The 14,409-nt window shown below is 59.5% G+C and overlaps 1 protein-coding gene across 1 annotated transcript in view; it reads left to right on the top strand.

The window, feature by feature from the left end:
* SRRM3 (serine/arginine repetitive matrix 3) overlaps positions 1-12,480 on the top strand; it is a 55,684-nt gene extending 43,204 nt beyond the window's left edge. The window contains 6 exon segments of the mRNA XM_044233999.1: positions 7,403-7,776; positions 8,557-8,781; positions 8,883-9,020; positions 9,352-9,397; positions 9,399-9,431; positions 10,967-12,480. Of these exon segments, the coding sequence (XP_044089934.1) occupies positions 7,403-7,776; positions 8,557-8,781; positions 8,883-9,020; positions 9,352-9,397; positions 9,399-9,431; positions 10,967-11,689 (1,539 nt within the window). The 3' untranslated portion in view covers positions 11,690-12,480.
* The last annotated feature ends 1,929 nt before the right edge of the window (positions 12,481-14,409 follow it).

Here is a 14,409-nt window from a genome sequence, read left to right as displayed (position 1 = left end):
CAGTGAGCCCATGCTTCCATCTAGTATAAGATGGCTGGGCATGACAAAGCCAGGCTGCTGAGCACCTTCTGTGCCAGGCCTCAGATCCTAGATGAGGGAGCTGTACACCTCCGAGAGAGTTTAGTTCAGGTGAAGGCTTCAAAGCCAGACCCTCCCAGGCAAAAGAACAAGGCCGGTGGGGTGCTGGCTCCCAGCATATTTCTGCATTGTTCTATCTCAGGCCAAGGAGAAACGCCCAAAGGGATTTCTGGGTTCTGCTATTGACTGCTCCCTGGAGCTCAGAGAGGTCAAGTGGCCAGCTCAGGTCACACAGCTTTTTAGAGGTAGACCCAAAAGGAGACCCCAGCCCTCTTACCTCAAGAAACCCAGCCACGGCCAAGACGTGGAGAGAGTGGTCAATGGAAAGCACACTCTGGGAACCCTAAGTAAGGAAAGGAGGATTCGGGAGGTGGATGCTGTTTGTCTCCGCTCCTGCCTTCCCCTGGGGAACCCTTCCAGATGCCGATGGCACACGCCCAGCTCTCAGCTCCCTGGCACTGGGCCCTGCCCACACAGAGACCAGGCTATAGGTGGGCCCAGCATTCAACAAGCCCAACTCTATAGGAGAACTTCTTCAGCCAGTCAGGGAACCCTGTGCCCTCCCAGTTTAGGCACAGCCCCCCATGGGGACAGAAATAGTGAGGCAGAGAGGAAAGGGGGCTGCCTGAGGTCGCACAGTTTGGGGCGAAGAAGTGAGATGCTGAGCCCAAGTCCCAGAAAAAGCGTGCAGGGTTTAAGGACTTAGAAGTAGGGCCCCTGCCTTGGCTCTACCTGTCCCTGGCACTGGAATTGTCAAAGGGAAGCCTCACTATTCAGTGAAGGGGGCAGAGAAGGTTCCTGAGCAAGGCCCTTAGAGGCTCTCTCTGGCCTCTACCTTTGACTCAAATGTTATCACAAAATGGGCGGCCTAGGGTGACCCCAAGAAGGGGTGCCCGTGGCACTGCCTGTCCCATCCCAGGCCTCCCCCCTTACCTGCCCCTGGAAAGAGCCGTGACCACAGATGGAGGGAGGCAGTCAGGATAGGAAGGGGCATCTTGGCCTTTCTTCCAGGATGAAGCCAGAAGGCAGGAGGGATGCGTTTTCCTAAAATGATGCAGAAGCCCTGGGAAAGTGGTAGGCCTGAGGCAGGATCTGGCCTCCAACTGAATCTGTGGTTGCCTTCCCTTTTAAATGTACCAGCACCTTCGCCCCATCTACCCACTCTGCCTTGTTGAAACAGCTTTTCTCTCCTTTTTCCGTCTGGGCCCACCTCTCTCTATTCCCTGCCTGTCTGTCTGTTTCCTTCTGCCCCACCCCCTTTGTGTCTCTCTGTCTCTGTCTCTCTTTCTCTCCATCTCTCTCCCCAACATGGGCCTCTCTCCCCATGCTGCCAGCCCCTCTCCTTGGCCCACCCTCTGGTTCTGCTTCCATCAGCTGCTTCCTGCATGCTTTCTGGAGGTTTTCTGTTGTTTAAAGAGTTAAGGAAAGCTTGGCTTATTGGAGCCTGTGGGTTTAAAAAAAAAAAAAAAAAAAAGGAAAAAAAATGGCAAAGAGAACTGCTGGGCAGGAGCCCCCTCCCATCCCTGGGACTAGACCAGAAGCCACAGTGGCTACACGGTGCTGGTTCCCGAGGGGGAGCGCAGCTTAGAGTCACTGTCTCTCCCCTCCCTTCTGCATTCCCAATGCGGAGACCTTCTTTTCTTTTTTATTATTGCATTCCTGTCCCTGACCACTGAGAAGGTAGGTATCCCGGCTCAGCTGTGCGCCCGCTCGCTCCCATCTCCAGATAAGCCCTGCCACTCTGCTTGGTTTGAATGTGGTTTTCTCTCTCTTTCTCTCTCGATCTCGCTCTGGTTGGTTTTCTCCCCCTCTCCCTTTTCTTTCTTTATTTTAGTGACTACTCATTTGTAAACTTGCATTTTCTCCAAATGAGCTACAAAGCTGTGTTTCCTGGTTTATCATTTGGTTTTCTTGACTACCCGCCCTTCCCCCGCTCCCCGACAATTTCTCTGGTTCATTCTCCCCTCCTGTCCACCTGCCCTGCTCCTTCTTCTTACTCTCCCACCCCAGCCCCCTCTGCCCCCCTCTCTTTCTCATTTTGTTGTCCGAATGCATTTCTGTGTGGTTAGCATTCCAAGTCCGTGTTCCCTTCCTGAACTGTATGCTGCCGTTGAGCCGATCTGATTTCTGTTGTCTGGAGTAGCTGCTAAGCCCCCCGCCCCTCACCCCTGCCAGCCCCTGGGGCCTATTTGGGCAGTAAGCAGTGGTGGAGGCGCCTGTGCCAGGCCTCTTGGCCTCCAGATCCTGGAAGAAGTTCTGGCTGAGGCCGAGCCTGAGGAAAGAGCCCTGCCTGCCCCTCCCCTTCTCCAGGGCCTGCTGGGCTCCCAGGGGTCCTGTCCTGGTGGCAGGTGGAACTTTAGGTGGGAGCTACAGACTCTGGGGCAGCAGCTGGCCTCAGGGCTGAACCTGCCAGGTCCATCTTTTGGGGGCAATGGTAGTCGAACGTCAGGGGGCAAGTGAGTTGGCACTGGACTTAGAGGGCCTACTTAGCGAAGTTTCTGTAGGGCAATTTGGGGAATGGAGGGGACTCTCAGCTCACCCTCCCCCTTCCTGGACCACTACCCACCCCAGACAGGGGTTCCCTCAACTCCCCCCACCCTAGCATCCTTCTGTCTTCTGAATTGGAGCCTTATGTGCAGAGGAGTCAGAAAGGACAGTCAGTGGGGGCTAAGTTTCCCCCCAAAGTGTTGGAGCAGACCTGAGCCTAGGTCCTGAGACTCGCAGCTCCCAGCCCAGTGCTCATGTGGTCCCACTGAGGGTGCAGGTTAGGGGTAGGTCCTCAGGGGACTGACCTCCCCATCCCGGCTCTTTGAGCTATTTCCTGTCCCATCTGGGAGTAGCCACAGAAGTCTGACATCCCAGCCCTTGTGAGGCTTTGGTGGGCCTCCATCCTCAGCTTGGGAAAGAGAAGGTCAGGCTCTTCCTCCTCCCCTCCCCCGATGCCGGCCCCAAGGGCAGGTGGTGAGGAACTCCACTACTCAGAACGTTCCTCATCAGTGAGGGGGGTTGGGAAGGCAGACAGGAAGTTGTTCAGGGAAGAAGAAATTGCCTTTGGCCCCACAGGGAGACTCTGTCCCAGCCTGATGGGAGGAGTAGAAGAAGCCCCATCTTCCGGGAGGACCTGATGTGACCAGGGACCCAGAAATGGGATTGTCAGATGCGGAGTTAGAGGGTGGAGCAAGGGTAAAGCACCCCAGATGCTCAGTGTTCTTGTCCTTAAAAATACCAGAATTGGGCCAGCGCACCGTCTCTTGCTACTCTTTTCCATTGTCTTTTCCCCTCAGAGATTTCTTACACAAGCAAAAGAGAAGATAGCAGGTAGCAAGGAGCAGAGAGGCTTCTGGAAGCCGGACTCAAAGATAGGCAAGGTCCTGTGCGCTCATTTATTCGTTCGTTTGCCCGCACACTAAGCCAGCATTTGCTGAGCACACCTGCGGGCCTGGGTGTCCATGCCTGGTGAGGGGCAGGCTGACCAGGGTTTGAGGCCCCCACCTGCCAGGCTAGAGGACTGGTGAAAATGACTCAGAACAATTAGAGAGAAAAGCTGAAGCGTGGATGGGAAGCTCTGCTCACAGCCTGCCCTAACACGGCCTGGCACCGTCCCTATTGAAAGAAACCACAAGGGTCTGTGGGACCATAGAGGAAAGACGTGACTCAAGGTGAGGGTCAGGGGAGGCTTCCTGGAGGAGGTGGTCTTGAGCTGAGGACCCATAGGCATTAGCCAGGCTGTGAGTGGGTGAGGGATGAGGGAAGGGAAGGGGAAGAGGGGACAGGAGTCAGAAAGATCAGGCTTCTGGAGTAGATGTTTGGAGGTCCCTGGACACAACAGTCCTGTCTAGCTATGAAATCCCGTGGTGTTTTGAACTTGGATCTTCCTCAGTTCCTGGGAAGAACGAGACCCAGCCAAGCTGAGGATGAGGCCCACCCTCCAACGGGATCATGGTGACCCTTTCTCCAAGAAGGGATGGTGATAAGGGTGTGAGATCGACCCTAGGAATCTTCCCCCAGGGAAGGCACCATCTGCCACCCTGCCCAGCAGCACCTTCCTCCTGTCCGCCACCATCCTGGCACGACCAGACCTTCTAGCACTGGTCTGGCCCTGTGCATCTGTGAAGGGACTGTCAGTCACTGATACTCTCTAAAGAACCTCTGAATGCCTATTCAGGCCCACCCACCAAAGACCCCAACTATCCCCAATTTACCAATGGGGAAACTGAGGCCCCCAAGAGTTAGGTTGCTTCCTTGAGGACTCACAACAGACTCACATCAGGGCTGATTTCAGGGTGTTCCACTTTGCCAGTTACTATCATCTGAAGCTATGGTATTGCCTTGGAGGAGGGGAGAGGGTTTGACTTCAAGGCACGCCAGGCAGGAAGCGTCCAGAGGAGCCCAGGGCGCCTGGTGCAGAGGGTAGTAACATGATGGGGGTAAGGGCTGGGGGGTGGTGGGCATCCACCCAACCCAGACCATTTTTGTTCCTAACATTCCCACCACATTCCCAGCCCAACAGTGGGAAGGAGAGAGGACTCCCACGGTGTCTGTGGGAAGAAACATCAAGGCCTTCAGTCTCCTTCACCAGCTGCTGGCCTCTCTCCTGGAGTCAGAGGAGGAGGTGCAAATCCAGAGTCTAGGTCGGAGCCAGGGTTCACAGCCAGGCCCTGACCCCCAGTTTAATATTCTGCCTGCTTTCCTTGCTACGCCCCACCACCATCGCAGCAAGCAAGGGCTTCTTAAAGCCTGGGTCCAGTGTTTCCTGGGTATGCAAGGGTCACTATGCCTTGGCTCCCAGGGGTCCCTCTCCCCCACCTAGTATCTGTTCACTTTACACGCTCGGACAACCCAGGAGATAGAAAGAACTTGGAAATTTGAAGAGCCTGGAGATTTCTCTCTCATTTGCTTCCCCTGGAGGGAACAGGATGCTGTATGATAGAACCTAGCCCTGGGGGCTTGGGAGCTGTAGGCCACCTGCTGGGGTGGAGGGGATATGTGCCAGGGGAGCCAAGGGAATCCTGGTGAGGTCTGTTGAGAATGGAACTGCCATCTCACAGGGGCCATGGCTAGTCAGCCCAGTTCCCATGTCTCCTAGCCTAGAATGAGGGATGAGCTGGTGACCAGGAGAGTTTGGGGTGCTCAGGGGGGCATCTCAGTACCCAGCGATATCCACTCTGCCCCAGAGGGAGACACCAGGCTCTCCCAGGAGGCCTTCATGGCCCATTTGACTCTGGACAGCTGCCACACCTGCTACGGCCAGTGTTCATTGGCTGCTTCAGCCGCCAATCATGAGCTGGCTGTGCCTTTCTACCAATGGGAATGACTTCTTGGCTCTGCCTCCAGAAGGCTCTGCCTTCTTGGATGCTTGCAGAGAAAGTCGTCCTTGGCACCACCCTGCCTCTTGCGGGAAACGCCAAGGCCATGCCAAGGAAACCATGCTCCTTCCAGTCTCTTGGCAGCAAGATGCCCTGAGGGGTGATAGTTGGTTTGTTCTCCCATCCAAGGAGCCTGCCAAAAAAGCTTGGCCCAGACCCTGCCCCTCTTCTAGGATGACCTGGTTTGGCCCCCGACCCTTGTAAAGGCACTTATTCCTTCCTCAACAGAAGACATTGAGGCCCTCCTAGAAGCCAAGTTCTGTGACCAAAACCTAGGTTACAGAGCTGAACCCAACACGATAATCTGCCGGGGAGAGCTCAAAGTCAAGCTGGTGCTGGTGATTGGGGGTGGGGCAGGGGTTGGGGGACCGACTTCTAAAACAGAGGAGTGCAATCACCTGTTACCAGAGGGAAACCCAAGGACAGGGGGAGGGGTCAGTTCTGTGAAGGGAGGAGGATGGAGAGGGTGGTCAGGGGTGCACAGAGAATCCTGGAATATTTTCTCCGGAAGGGACATCAGGAAGCAAAGCCTAGCGCTCTCATTTTGTGAATGGGGAAACTGAGGCCCAGGATGGGGAGGTGACGTAGCCAGGGTCACTCAGTGAGGTAGTGGCAAGCTCTCAGACCCCTGGTGGCCAGCCAGGGACCTTTTGATGGTACCAGTCTCCCTTTCTGGTTTTCTGAATCCCAACCCTTGTGTCCTAACTGCACTTTTGGAAAAACATTTGACATCTCTATCCAGCAGTCACCCCAGAGGTGTCTGCTCAGGCCCGAGGAGCCGGGCGCTGCCAGTCCTTCTCCTCTCGGCCTAGAATGGGGTGGTTGCGTTTTTCTCTCTCTCTCTCTCTATCTCTTGCATTTTTGTGAATCTAATGATGAACTTACGCTACCACACTTTTCCCTTCTCTTACACATCTTACCTACTAAAGGAGGAAGTGCCACTTTATTGGTAAGTGGACGTTAACCAAGAGGGACTTAAAAAAAAAAAAATCAGAACTTTAAAAAAAAAAAAAAAAGGAAAAGAAAAGAGAGAAACAGAAAGACAGTCGGGTGCTACTGACAGTTCCACAGGTCTCTGCAGGGCCGGAAAACAAAGAAAGAAAAATGTTAACAGAAAAAAATGTCAGTTCCCCAGGAGTTCAGACATTGTTTTTGATTTTGGTATCTAATGACATTTGTGGATTTTGGTTTTGTTTTGTTTTTATTTTATTTTTTCTGTTTTTCCTCCCTTTCTTCGGTTCAGTTTTGAGTTCAGTTGTCCCGCCCCGCCCCCACCCCATCTGTGTGCCGTGTGCCCCCTCCATCCCCTCACCCACCCCCACGCGCTGGGGGGCCTGGCCTGGGGGGGCTGGCCCTGGCCCGGCCTCCCGGTGCCCGCCCTCTCTCTACTCTCTGCCGGGATCGTCCGTCCCATCGGGGGGGCAATGCCAGCCCCCGTGCCCGTCCTGGAGCCCCCTCCGTTTCAGCCCCCCTCCCCCCACCGCTCCGACCCTCTTGTGTTTTGCATGCCGAGAACCTTGCATGAGCTGCACTGTTGAGGCCAGAAGGTGGACACTCAGGAGAGGCAGAGGCAGGGCAGGCGCGGGGAACCGTTTGTGCGATGCTCCGGGACTGGCAGACCCCGGCCTGGGCCCGGTGAAAGCCCCCTCTCCTTCTCTCCCCCCACCCCACCCGCCCGCTCTCTCGCCCTCGACATCGCTCCTTCTCTTGGTCTGTCCTCTCTGTCTCTCCTCTTCCCCTCTCTCTGCCCGCCTCCGTCTCCTCTCCCCGCTTCTCTGACTCCCCCCTGCTCTGTGTCCTCCGGCTCTCCCTCTCCCTCTGTCTCTCTCTCTCTGCTCTGGACTCTCGACCTCGTCGCTTCTCTCTGTCTCTGCGGGCGTCTCTCTCGCCCCGTCTCTGTCTGTGCCTCCGTCCCCTCTCCACCCCCTCCGTGCCCTCTCTGCCTCTCTCCCCGTCAGAAGCCCAGCTCGCCCTCGCCCAGGGCCCGCGACCAGGCGGAGGCCGGCGCAGCCACGCCGCCCGCGCGGGGCAAGGAGAGCCCGAGCCCGCGCTCGGCGCCGTCGTCTCAGGGCAGAGGAGGCCGCGCGGCGGGCGGGGCGGCCAGGCGGCGGCGGCGGCGGCGGCGGCGGCGGCGCTCCCGGTCCTCGGCGTCCGCGCCCCGCCGCAAGGGCCGCCGGCGCGCCCGGCCCGCGCCGCCCCGGGGCTCGTCGCGCTCGCTCAGCAGGGCCCGCTCCAGCAGCGACTCCGGCGGTGGCGGCGGCGGCGGCGGCGGCGCCCCGGGGCCCGGGCCGGGGCCCGGTTCCGAGCGAGGCCACGGCGCGCACGGGAAACGGTGAGCGGTCCGCCACCCAACCCCGACCGGGCCCGCACCGGGGTCCCCTCCCTGCCCTGAGCCCTGCCCCGCCCCCACGGAACACCTGTCCCCACCCGCCCCCTCCATCCCCGTGGAACACCCTTCCCCGCACTGACTCCCCTCCCTCCCCACGGAACAGTCCCCGCACCGACCCCCCCCCCCAGCCCACGGACCCCTCTCCCCGCACTGACCACTCTCCGGTCTCAGTAAGCTCTCTCCCTTCCGTGATCTCTAATCCCCCCAACCATGGAGCACCCTTCCCCACCCGACGACCTCTCTCCCCGGCACTCGATCATTCTCCTTCCCCACCCGACGACCTCGCTCCCCGGCACTCGATCATTCTCCTTCCCCAAGGCACTGAGTTCCCCCCTCACTGATCGCTCTCCCCGCCCTGGAGCTCTCCCTTCCCCACAGCGGTCACCCTCCTCGCACCGATCACCGTCCCTGACACCACGGAACCCTCTTCCACACTCATGTCACCACCCCACGCCCACCCCCAGCCCTTTTCCCTCCTTTGGGAATCTAGTCCCGTCCCACGAACTCACGCACCACTTCCCCCTCGCTAACCCTTCCCATCCACATCTCCGTCTCCATAGAATTCCTTCCCTACCGAATCCCTCCCCCCCACTGAACCCCCTTAATCCCTGGCTGAGCCCCCTCCCTGTCACCCGCACCCCTCTAAATTCCTCTCTGCCACCCCGCCCCCGCCCAGCCCACTGTCTCTCTAGCTGAGTCCCTGTCTCCCTGACTCTCCACCAGGGCCAAGGAGCGGCCCCCGCGCGCCCGGCCGGCCAGCACCTCCCCGTCCCCGGGCGCGCACGGCAGGCGCGGCGGCCCAGAGGGGAAGAGCTCGTCGCGCAGCCCGGGCCCCCACCCGCGCTCGTGGAGCTCCAGCCGCTCGCCCTCCAAGTCCCGCTCGCGCTCCGCGGAGAAGAGGACCCGCAGCCCCAGCCGCTCGCCGTCGCCCAAGAAAACCCTGGGCCGGTAAGTGTGGGCCCGGGGTCCCGCCGGGCGCAGGGGCGGCGGCGGGGCCGGGCCCGGGCGGCCGGGCCGGGCCGCGTCGTTCACCTCGGCCGCGCCCGCAGGGACAAGGACGGCGAGGGCCGCGCGAGGCACGCCGAGGCCGAGGCCGCCCGCGCGCGGCGCCGCTCCCGCAGCTACTCGCCCATCCGCAAGCGGCGCCGGGACTCGCCCAGCTTCATGGAGCCGCGGCGCATCACCAGGTGCGGAGGGGCCCGGGCGGGACGGACTGAACCCGGTGAAGGGAGGGGAGGTGGGGTTCGGGAGGAGGAAGAGGGCCTGGTGAGGGCTAGAGGCCCCTGTAGGAGGAGAGAAGCTAGAACTGGAGGTGCTGGGGAGGGCGGGACGCAGACGCAGCGGTCTGAAGGCGCACGGTGGGGAGGGGGCTGTGTACTTGGGTCTGAGTGGGGCAGCAGTGGGCTTGCAGTTGAGCTCCGGAAGATTCCAGCAGTCCCTCCTGGAGCCCCTCCCTTTCTCCGTCCTCCCCGCGTCCATCTCCCGACAATGATGTTTCCCTTTCTCCTTCATCTCAAGGTCCAGCCTGCCGAGTGGCCTGTGGCCAGCCTGGGGGCCGGGTGGACCCCCTCCCCACAGGCTGCCGGGGAGATGCCCATGTGAGCTGATCTGGCTCTGTTCAGCTGTCATCTGTCTGCCTCTCCTTTTGTCACTAACCTCAATGCTCACCTCCCAGCGTCCTCCCCCCTCCCAGGAATTCAGAGGAGGGGGCACCAGCAGCCTGCTCTCTGGGGCAGCTGTGGGAGGGCCTGTCCCTTCCACTCTCCCCTCCCCCCACCTCAGTCCAATGGGGCCCTGGGGAGTGTGTGGCAGATATGGCAGAAGCCACAGCAGAGAGCTTCTCTGCCAGGACTCGACAGTGTGGGCCTAAGTCTCCCTGTGAAATTATGGTCTGTGTTTGTGGAAATTACTCTGAAGCCCTAGACCTCTGACTTGGGGTCCGGGGCTACAGGCAAAATTCTGAGCCCAGCTCTGCCACAGACCTTGCTGGGCAGCCTTGGGAGATGGGTGTGCCTCTCTGGCTCTGGGTGTCCCTGTCTGAACAATGAGCAGAGCTCCCTGAGCATCTTTTCAGCTCTGACATGGACGGATTCTCAAACGAGCCCCTCCAAGTCCTTGGTGATGTAGACGGCTCAGGGAGGAGAGGGCATCGGCTCCTGTGCTCAGCCCAGAGCTAGAGGCCAGATGGCCAGGCTTGGGACACCCCCAAACAGGCCATGCGCCTCACCTGTATGCGGAGGGCCCTAGCCTGCTGGAGTTCTGCACCCTCCACCTGGCACCCCCCTTCGCCCCTCCCACTAACTACACCTGTTTTCTTCCTCAGAATTAACCCCACGCCATGGGGCACTGTTGCCCCCTTAACCACTCTCTTTTCTTTCTCTGGGTCACAGCCTCCTGGCTTCAAACTAACTCTGGGCCGGGGGGAGGTAGCTGAGTGAGAAGGGGCCAGCGGGACTGGGCGGGGCCGTGGCCATGGGCAGCAACGGCCAGGGCTTTCCTCCTTGTCCCCTTGAAGTGACCTGACAAACCCAAACCCTCGATTCTGTGGGAACCAGAAAAGCAGGGCTGGGCCATCCCCACAACCCTTTCCATGTCCAGAAACTGCTTAGCTTGGTTGATGTGAGGTGTCTATATATATATATATATATTTTTTAAAGATTTTATGTATTTATTTGACAGACAGAGATCACAAGTAGGCAGAGAAGCAGGCAGAGAGGGGGAAGCAGGCTCCCCCATGAGCAGAGAGCCTGATGCGGGGCTCGATCCCAAGACCCTGGATCATGACTTGAGCCGAAGGCAGAGGCTTTAACCCACTGAGCCACCCAGGTGCCCCGAGGTGTCTATATTTAAAAGTTGAATTTACTCAACAAGTATTTATCGAGCACCTTCTTGGGCCAAACAGAGATTTGGTTCCCTTTCTCTGAAGACAAGTGAGGAAAAACAAAACAATGAAACTGTCCAATCCCTTTGGGGCAGGGTGCACTCCAAGGCCAGAGCTCAGGGGAAACTGAGGCAGGGAAGCCCTGGCCACTGCTGGGAAAGGGCTCGGGGCCTGAATGAGGGCCCAAGAAAGAGCTCAGGACAGAGCTCAGGGACTTGAATGGCCTGTAATCAGCTTTTTCCCTCCCGGCAGTGCCCGAAAGCGTCCCATCCCCTACTACCGGCCCAGCCCCTCGTCCTCCTCCAGCTGCCTGAGCAGCGACTACTCAAGCCGGAGCCCCAGCCGCAGCCCCAGCCCAGGCCACAGCCACGGAAGCTACAGCAGCCGCAGCCGTGGGACCCGCAGCCGCACGCGCAGCCCCTCCCGGACCCCCAGTCCCAGCTACCACAGCCGGAGCAGCTCAGAGAGTGGGGGCTTCTGAGCCCAGACAGACCGAGTTTGGTGCCCCCTGGCATAGGGAAAGGCAAGGGGTCAGGCCCCCGGACCTGTGAGGGGGCCTGCACCCCTCTGCTACAAAGAGGTCCCCAGGCCAGGGAAGACCTTGAGGGTGGGCGCCCTGCAGAGGAGGAGGAGCTGGGTTCTGCTGCTTCTAGAGGGTCCCCACCCCCACCTCCTGCCTGCCCATCGTGTCCAGGGAACAAAGAGCCTTTGCGAACACAGGGATCACCCTGTCCCCCTTCCTGCTTGATGCCAGCTCACCAGGCTGGGGACAGCTCAGTGGACCCAGGGACACCTCGGAAGGTGCCAGACCTGGGAGCCTCCCCTACCCTCTCCACAGCGCCCTCGGATCCTCTCTACCAATGGGCAGACAAAGCGGTGGGAAGGCAAGCAGGATCTAAGTTAGACAGAAGGAAGAATGGCTTAACCAGACTGGGATGCTGCTTCCTTCTAGACCGGTTGCAGGATCCTGGCTGAGAGCTGGAGGCCGGCTCCACAGTCTCCAGCAGCCCTTCCCCTGGCCCAGGAGTTCCCAGACGGCGCGGGTGGGCCCCAGCCTGAGGAGCCGGGGAGCTCACTCTTGGTCCCCCCTCTCCTCTCCAGGCCAGGCTCTCCTCTTCAGCGCTCACCCCATGCCCTGGGCCAAGGCCACAGCAGCCAGGCCTTCTGCATGACAAGAGGTGGGACATTCAGACCACAGTGTATCTGGCCATGAGGCCTAAAGGGGTTCAGGTCAGAAGGTGGAGGAGAGAGGGGTAGATAGAAGAGCCTGGAGGAGCAGGAGAGGGCAATGCAGTCCGATGACCGAGCAAGGCCTGGTGTCCCGGTGTGCCCTGTGTCTGGGACATGGGCCAGATGGTAGCACAGGATCACCGGCATAGGATAACATGCACTTCAGGGCCTGACCAAGGGAGCACTTCCTTCTTGGGTTTGGTGGGGAGGTGGTCAGTGGAGGCTACCCAGAGAAGGGTGCTACAGCCCTTTGAAGAAAGGGTAAGATCTAGACTGAGGGCCTTGGCCTGGGCATCGATGGGGAAGCAGTGGCCCTCCCCCCGCCAGCCCTCTGCTGCTGCTCCCAGCCCACTCCTCCTGGGGCCCTCAGGGATCTCACAAAGTCTTCCTTGGCCCAACAGGGCACCTGCCCTGGGCTCCCATGGGGGGAGGGGTCTGGGGTCTGGTCCGGGTTCCCCCTCTCTCTATTCCCCCCTTCCCTCTTTCTCCGCGGTGCGGATAAAAATTGGACTCTAATAAAACACTTGGTGCCCGGATGGCAGGTGGTGAGACCAGGCCTCTGTGGATTTGGGCACCCGGGGCATGTGGGGAGGGCCTAGGGGCCTGGGGTCCTTCCCTCCAAGAAGTGGGAGGGGCGCAGACTCCACCCCAGAGAGACCTGGCACCAATGAGCCAGAAGCTCCGTGCAGAAGCAGAACAGGCAGCTTAGTGGGGAGGAAAACAGGGACCCAGGAAGACCTTCCTTTCAGCCTGGAGATTCTGGGGGCTTTGAACATCCCCACTTCCCTTCACCGCCACACCCCACCTAGCTTCCTCTTCCATCACTGTCTTTGACTCCAATACACCCATGTCCGGCTGACCGGCCTCCTTGTGCCCTCTCCACCGGTGAGCTCCTGGTTCAAGACCTAGCTCAGCTGCCTCCTACTCCAAGGAGACTTCCTGGTCCCCGGCTGCAGGGGCCTCGCTCACCTCTGGGTCCCTGCAGCTCTTTCGGGTTTGTACCTGCCTTTAGGGTCCCAAGCTCTTGTTCGGCAAATGAGTAAACAAGTGAACTGGGGAGCCAGGGAGTGAGCTGGTTCGGAAACCTTGGGGGAGGGGAGGGACCAAAGGCAAGGTGTGGTGGTGGCAGACAGACACTAGAGGGCGACAGAGAGGAGGAAAATTGTCTGTCCGTGGCTGGCCAGGAATGGCACCAAGCAGGCGGGAATAGAGAGCCACCGGCAGAGGGTCCATGTCAGCCTGGAAAGCCAGAGCTTCTGCCCTCAGCGCCCATCCTGGCTACTTGGGGAAGCGGTGTCCAATCCCCGGGGAAGAATGGGGACAGTACCAAGCCTCTGCCTTCCCACAGACTGAGGGTTCAGCCTGAACTCTGTCCTATACCTCGGGGAAAGGGAAAAATACCTCCAGGAAGGCAAGAAGGAAAACAGGAAACTCCAATTCTGCATCTGGTAGTCAGGGGTTGGGGGTGGGGGGGGAGACGGGGCGTCTGCACGGGGGAAACTTCTCAGGATGTGGGCCTTTGGGGCGTTGTACGTAGGTCCTCTCCTCATGTCTCTGCAGATGGGGGCCTCAGGGACCCCTCTGTGCTTCCCCTTCCAAAACACACAGCAGCCGGGAGTCAGGCTGGGCAGGGCTTCCTGTGTCCTGTTAGATATTTTCTCTTCTCCTTAACTGGTTTCCTGCAGCCCCAAACCCAGGGTAGCAAGTCCGTGCACACGCCCAGTTTGGCAGCGAGCATCTCCCATCCCCTGCCTCTCTGAGATGCTCTCGGAAGCACACCCCCACCCCGCACCCCCCACCCCCCCACCCCCTGCCTCCCACCAGCCAGTGAGTGAATATGCTGCCGGCATATGCAGCAAACCAGCCCCACCACCAGGCACTTGCCCTTCCTTCTCCAGGCCCCTCTCCACTCAAGGACAGCCAAGACTCGAGAGTGCTCTAGCCATAGAGTCTCCCACCCCCACAGCCACCACAGGGGAGGCCAGGTCCTCCCTCACCGCCACCCACCACTCACCACACACACGCCCCCTCCCGCAGGATTAGGTGGCAGAGCAGACAGTGCAGACAGCCGGGGGTGGGGCGGGGGAGTGAGGGCGAGTGGAGGAAAAACTGTTGATTCACTATGCTGGAAGGAGCCTTCGAGAACATCCAGTCCAATGGTCTCATTGTACAGATGAAGAAAATGAGTCACGGGAGCCGGCTGCTGGCCAAGGTCACAGAGCCAGAGACATGCGGGTCCCCAGACTCCCCAGCTAGACAGATTGTTTCTGCTAGACATCAGAGTGGGAGGGGCCAGACGATGGATCACCAGCCCTCCCCACACAGCCCTTCCTTGGTCCCCATTCAGTGGTGAGGGGGTGAGGTGACACCTAAGGCTAGCAGAAGCCTAGGGGATAGGCAGGCTGGAGAGGGACTCCCAAAAGAGGCAGTGTCTAGATGCTTCCAGAAAGACCTGGTGCCCCCCA

Source organism: Neovison vison, chromosome 14 (genome assembly GCF_020171115.1).
Source record: "Neovison vison isolate M4711 chromosome 14, ASM_NN_V1, whole genome shotgun sequence".
NCBI lineage: Eukaryota > Metazoa > Chordata > Mammalia > Carnivora > Mustelidae > Neogale > Neogale vison.
This window is presented reverse-complemented; position numbering and strand designations above follow the sequence as displayed.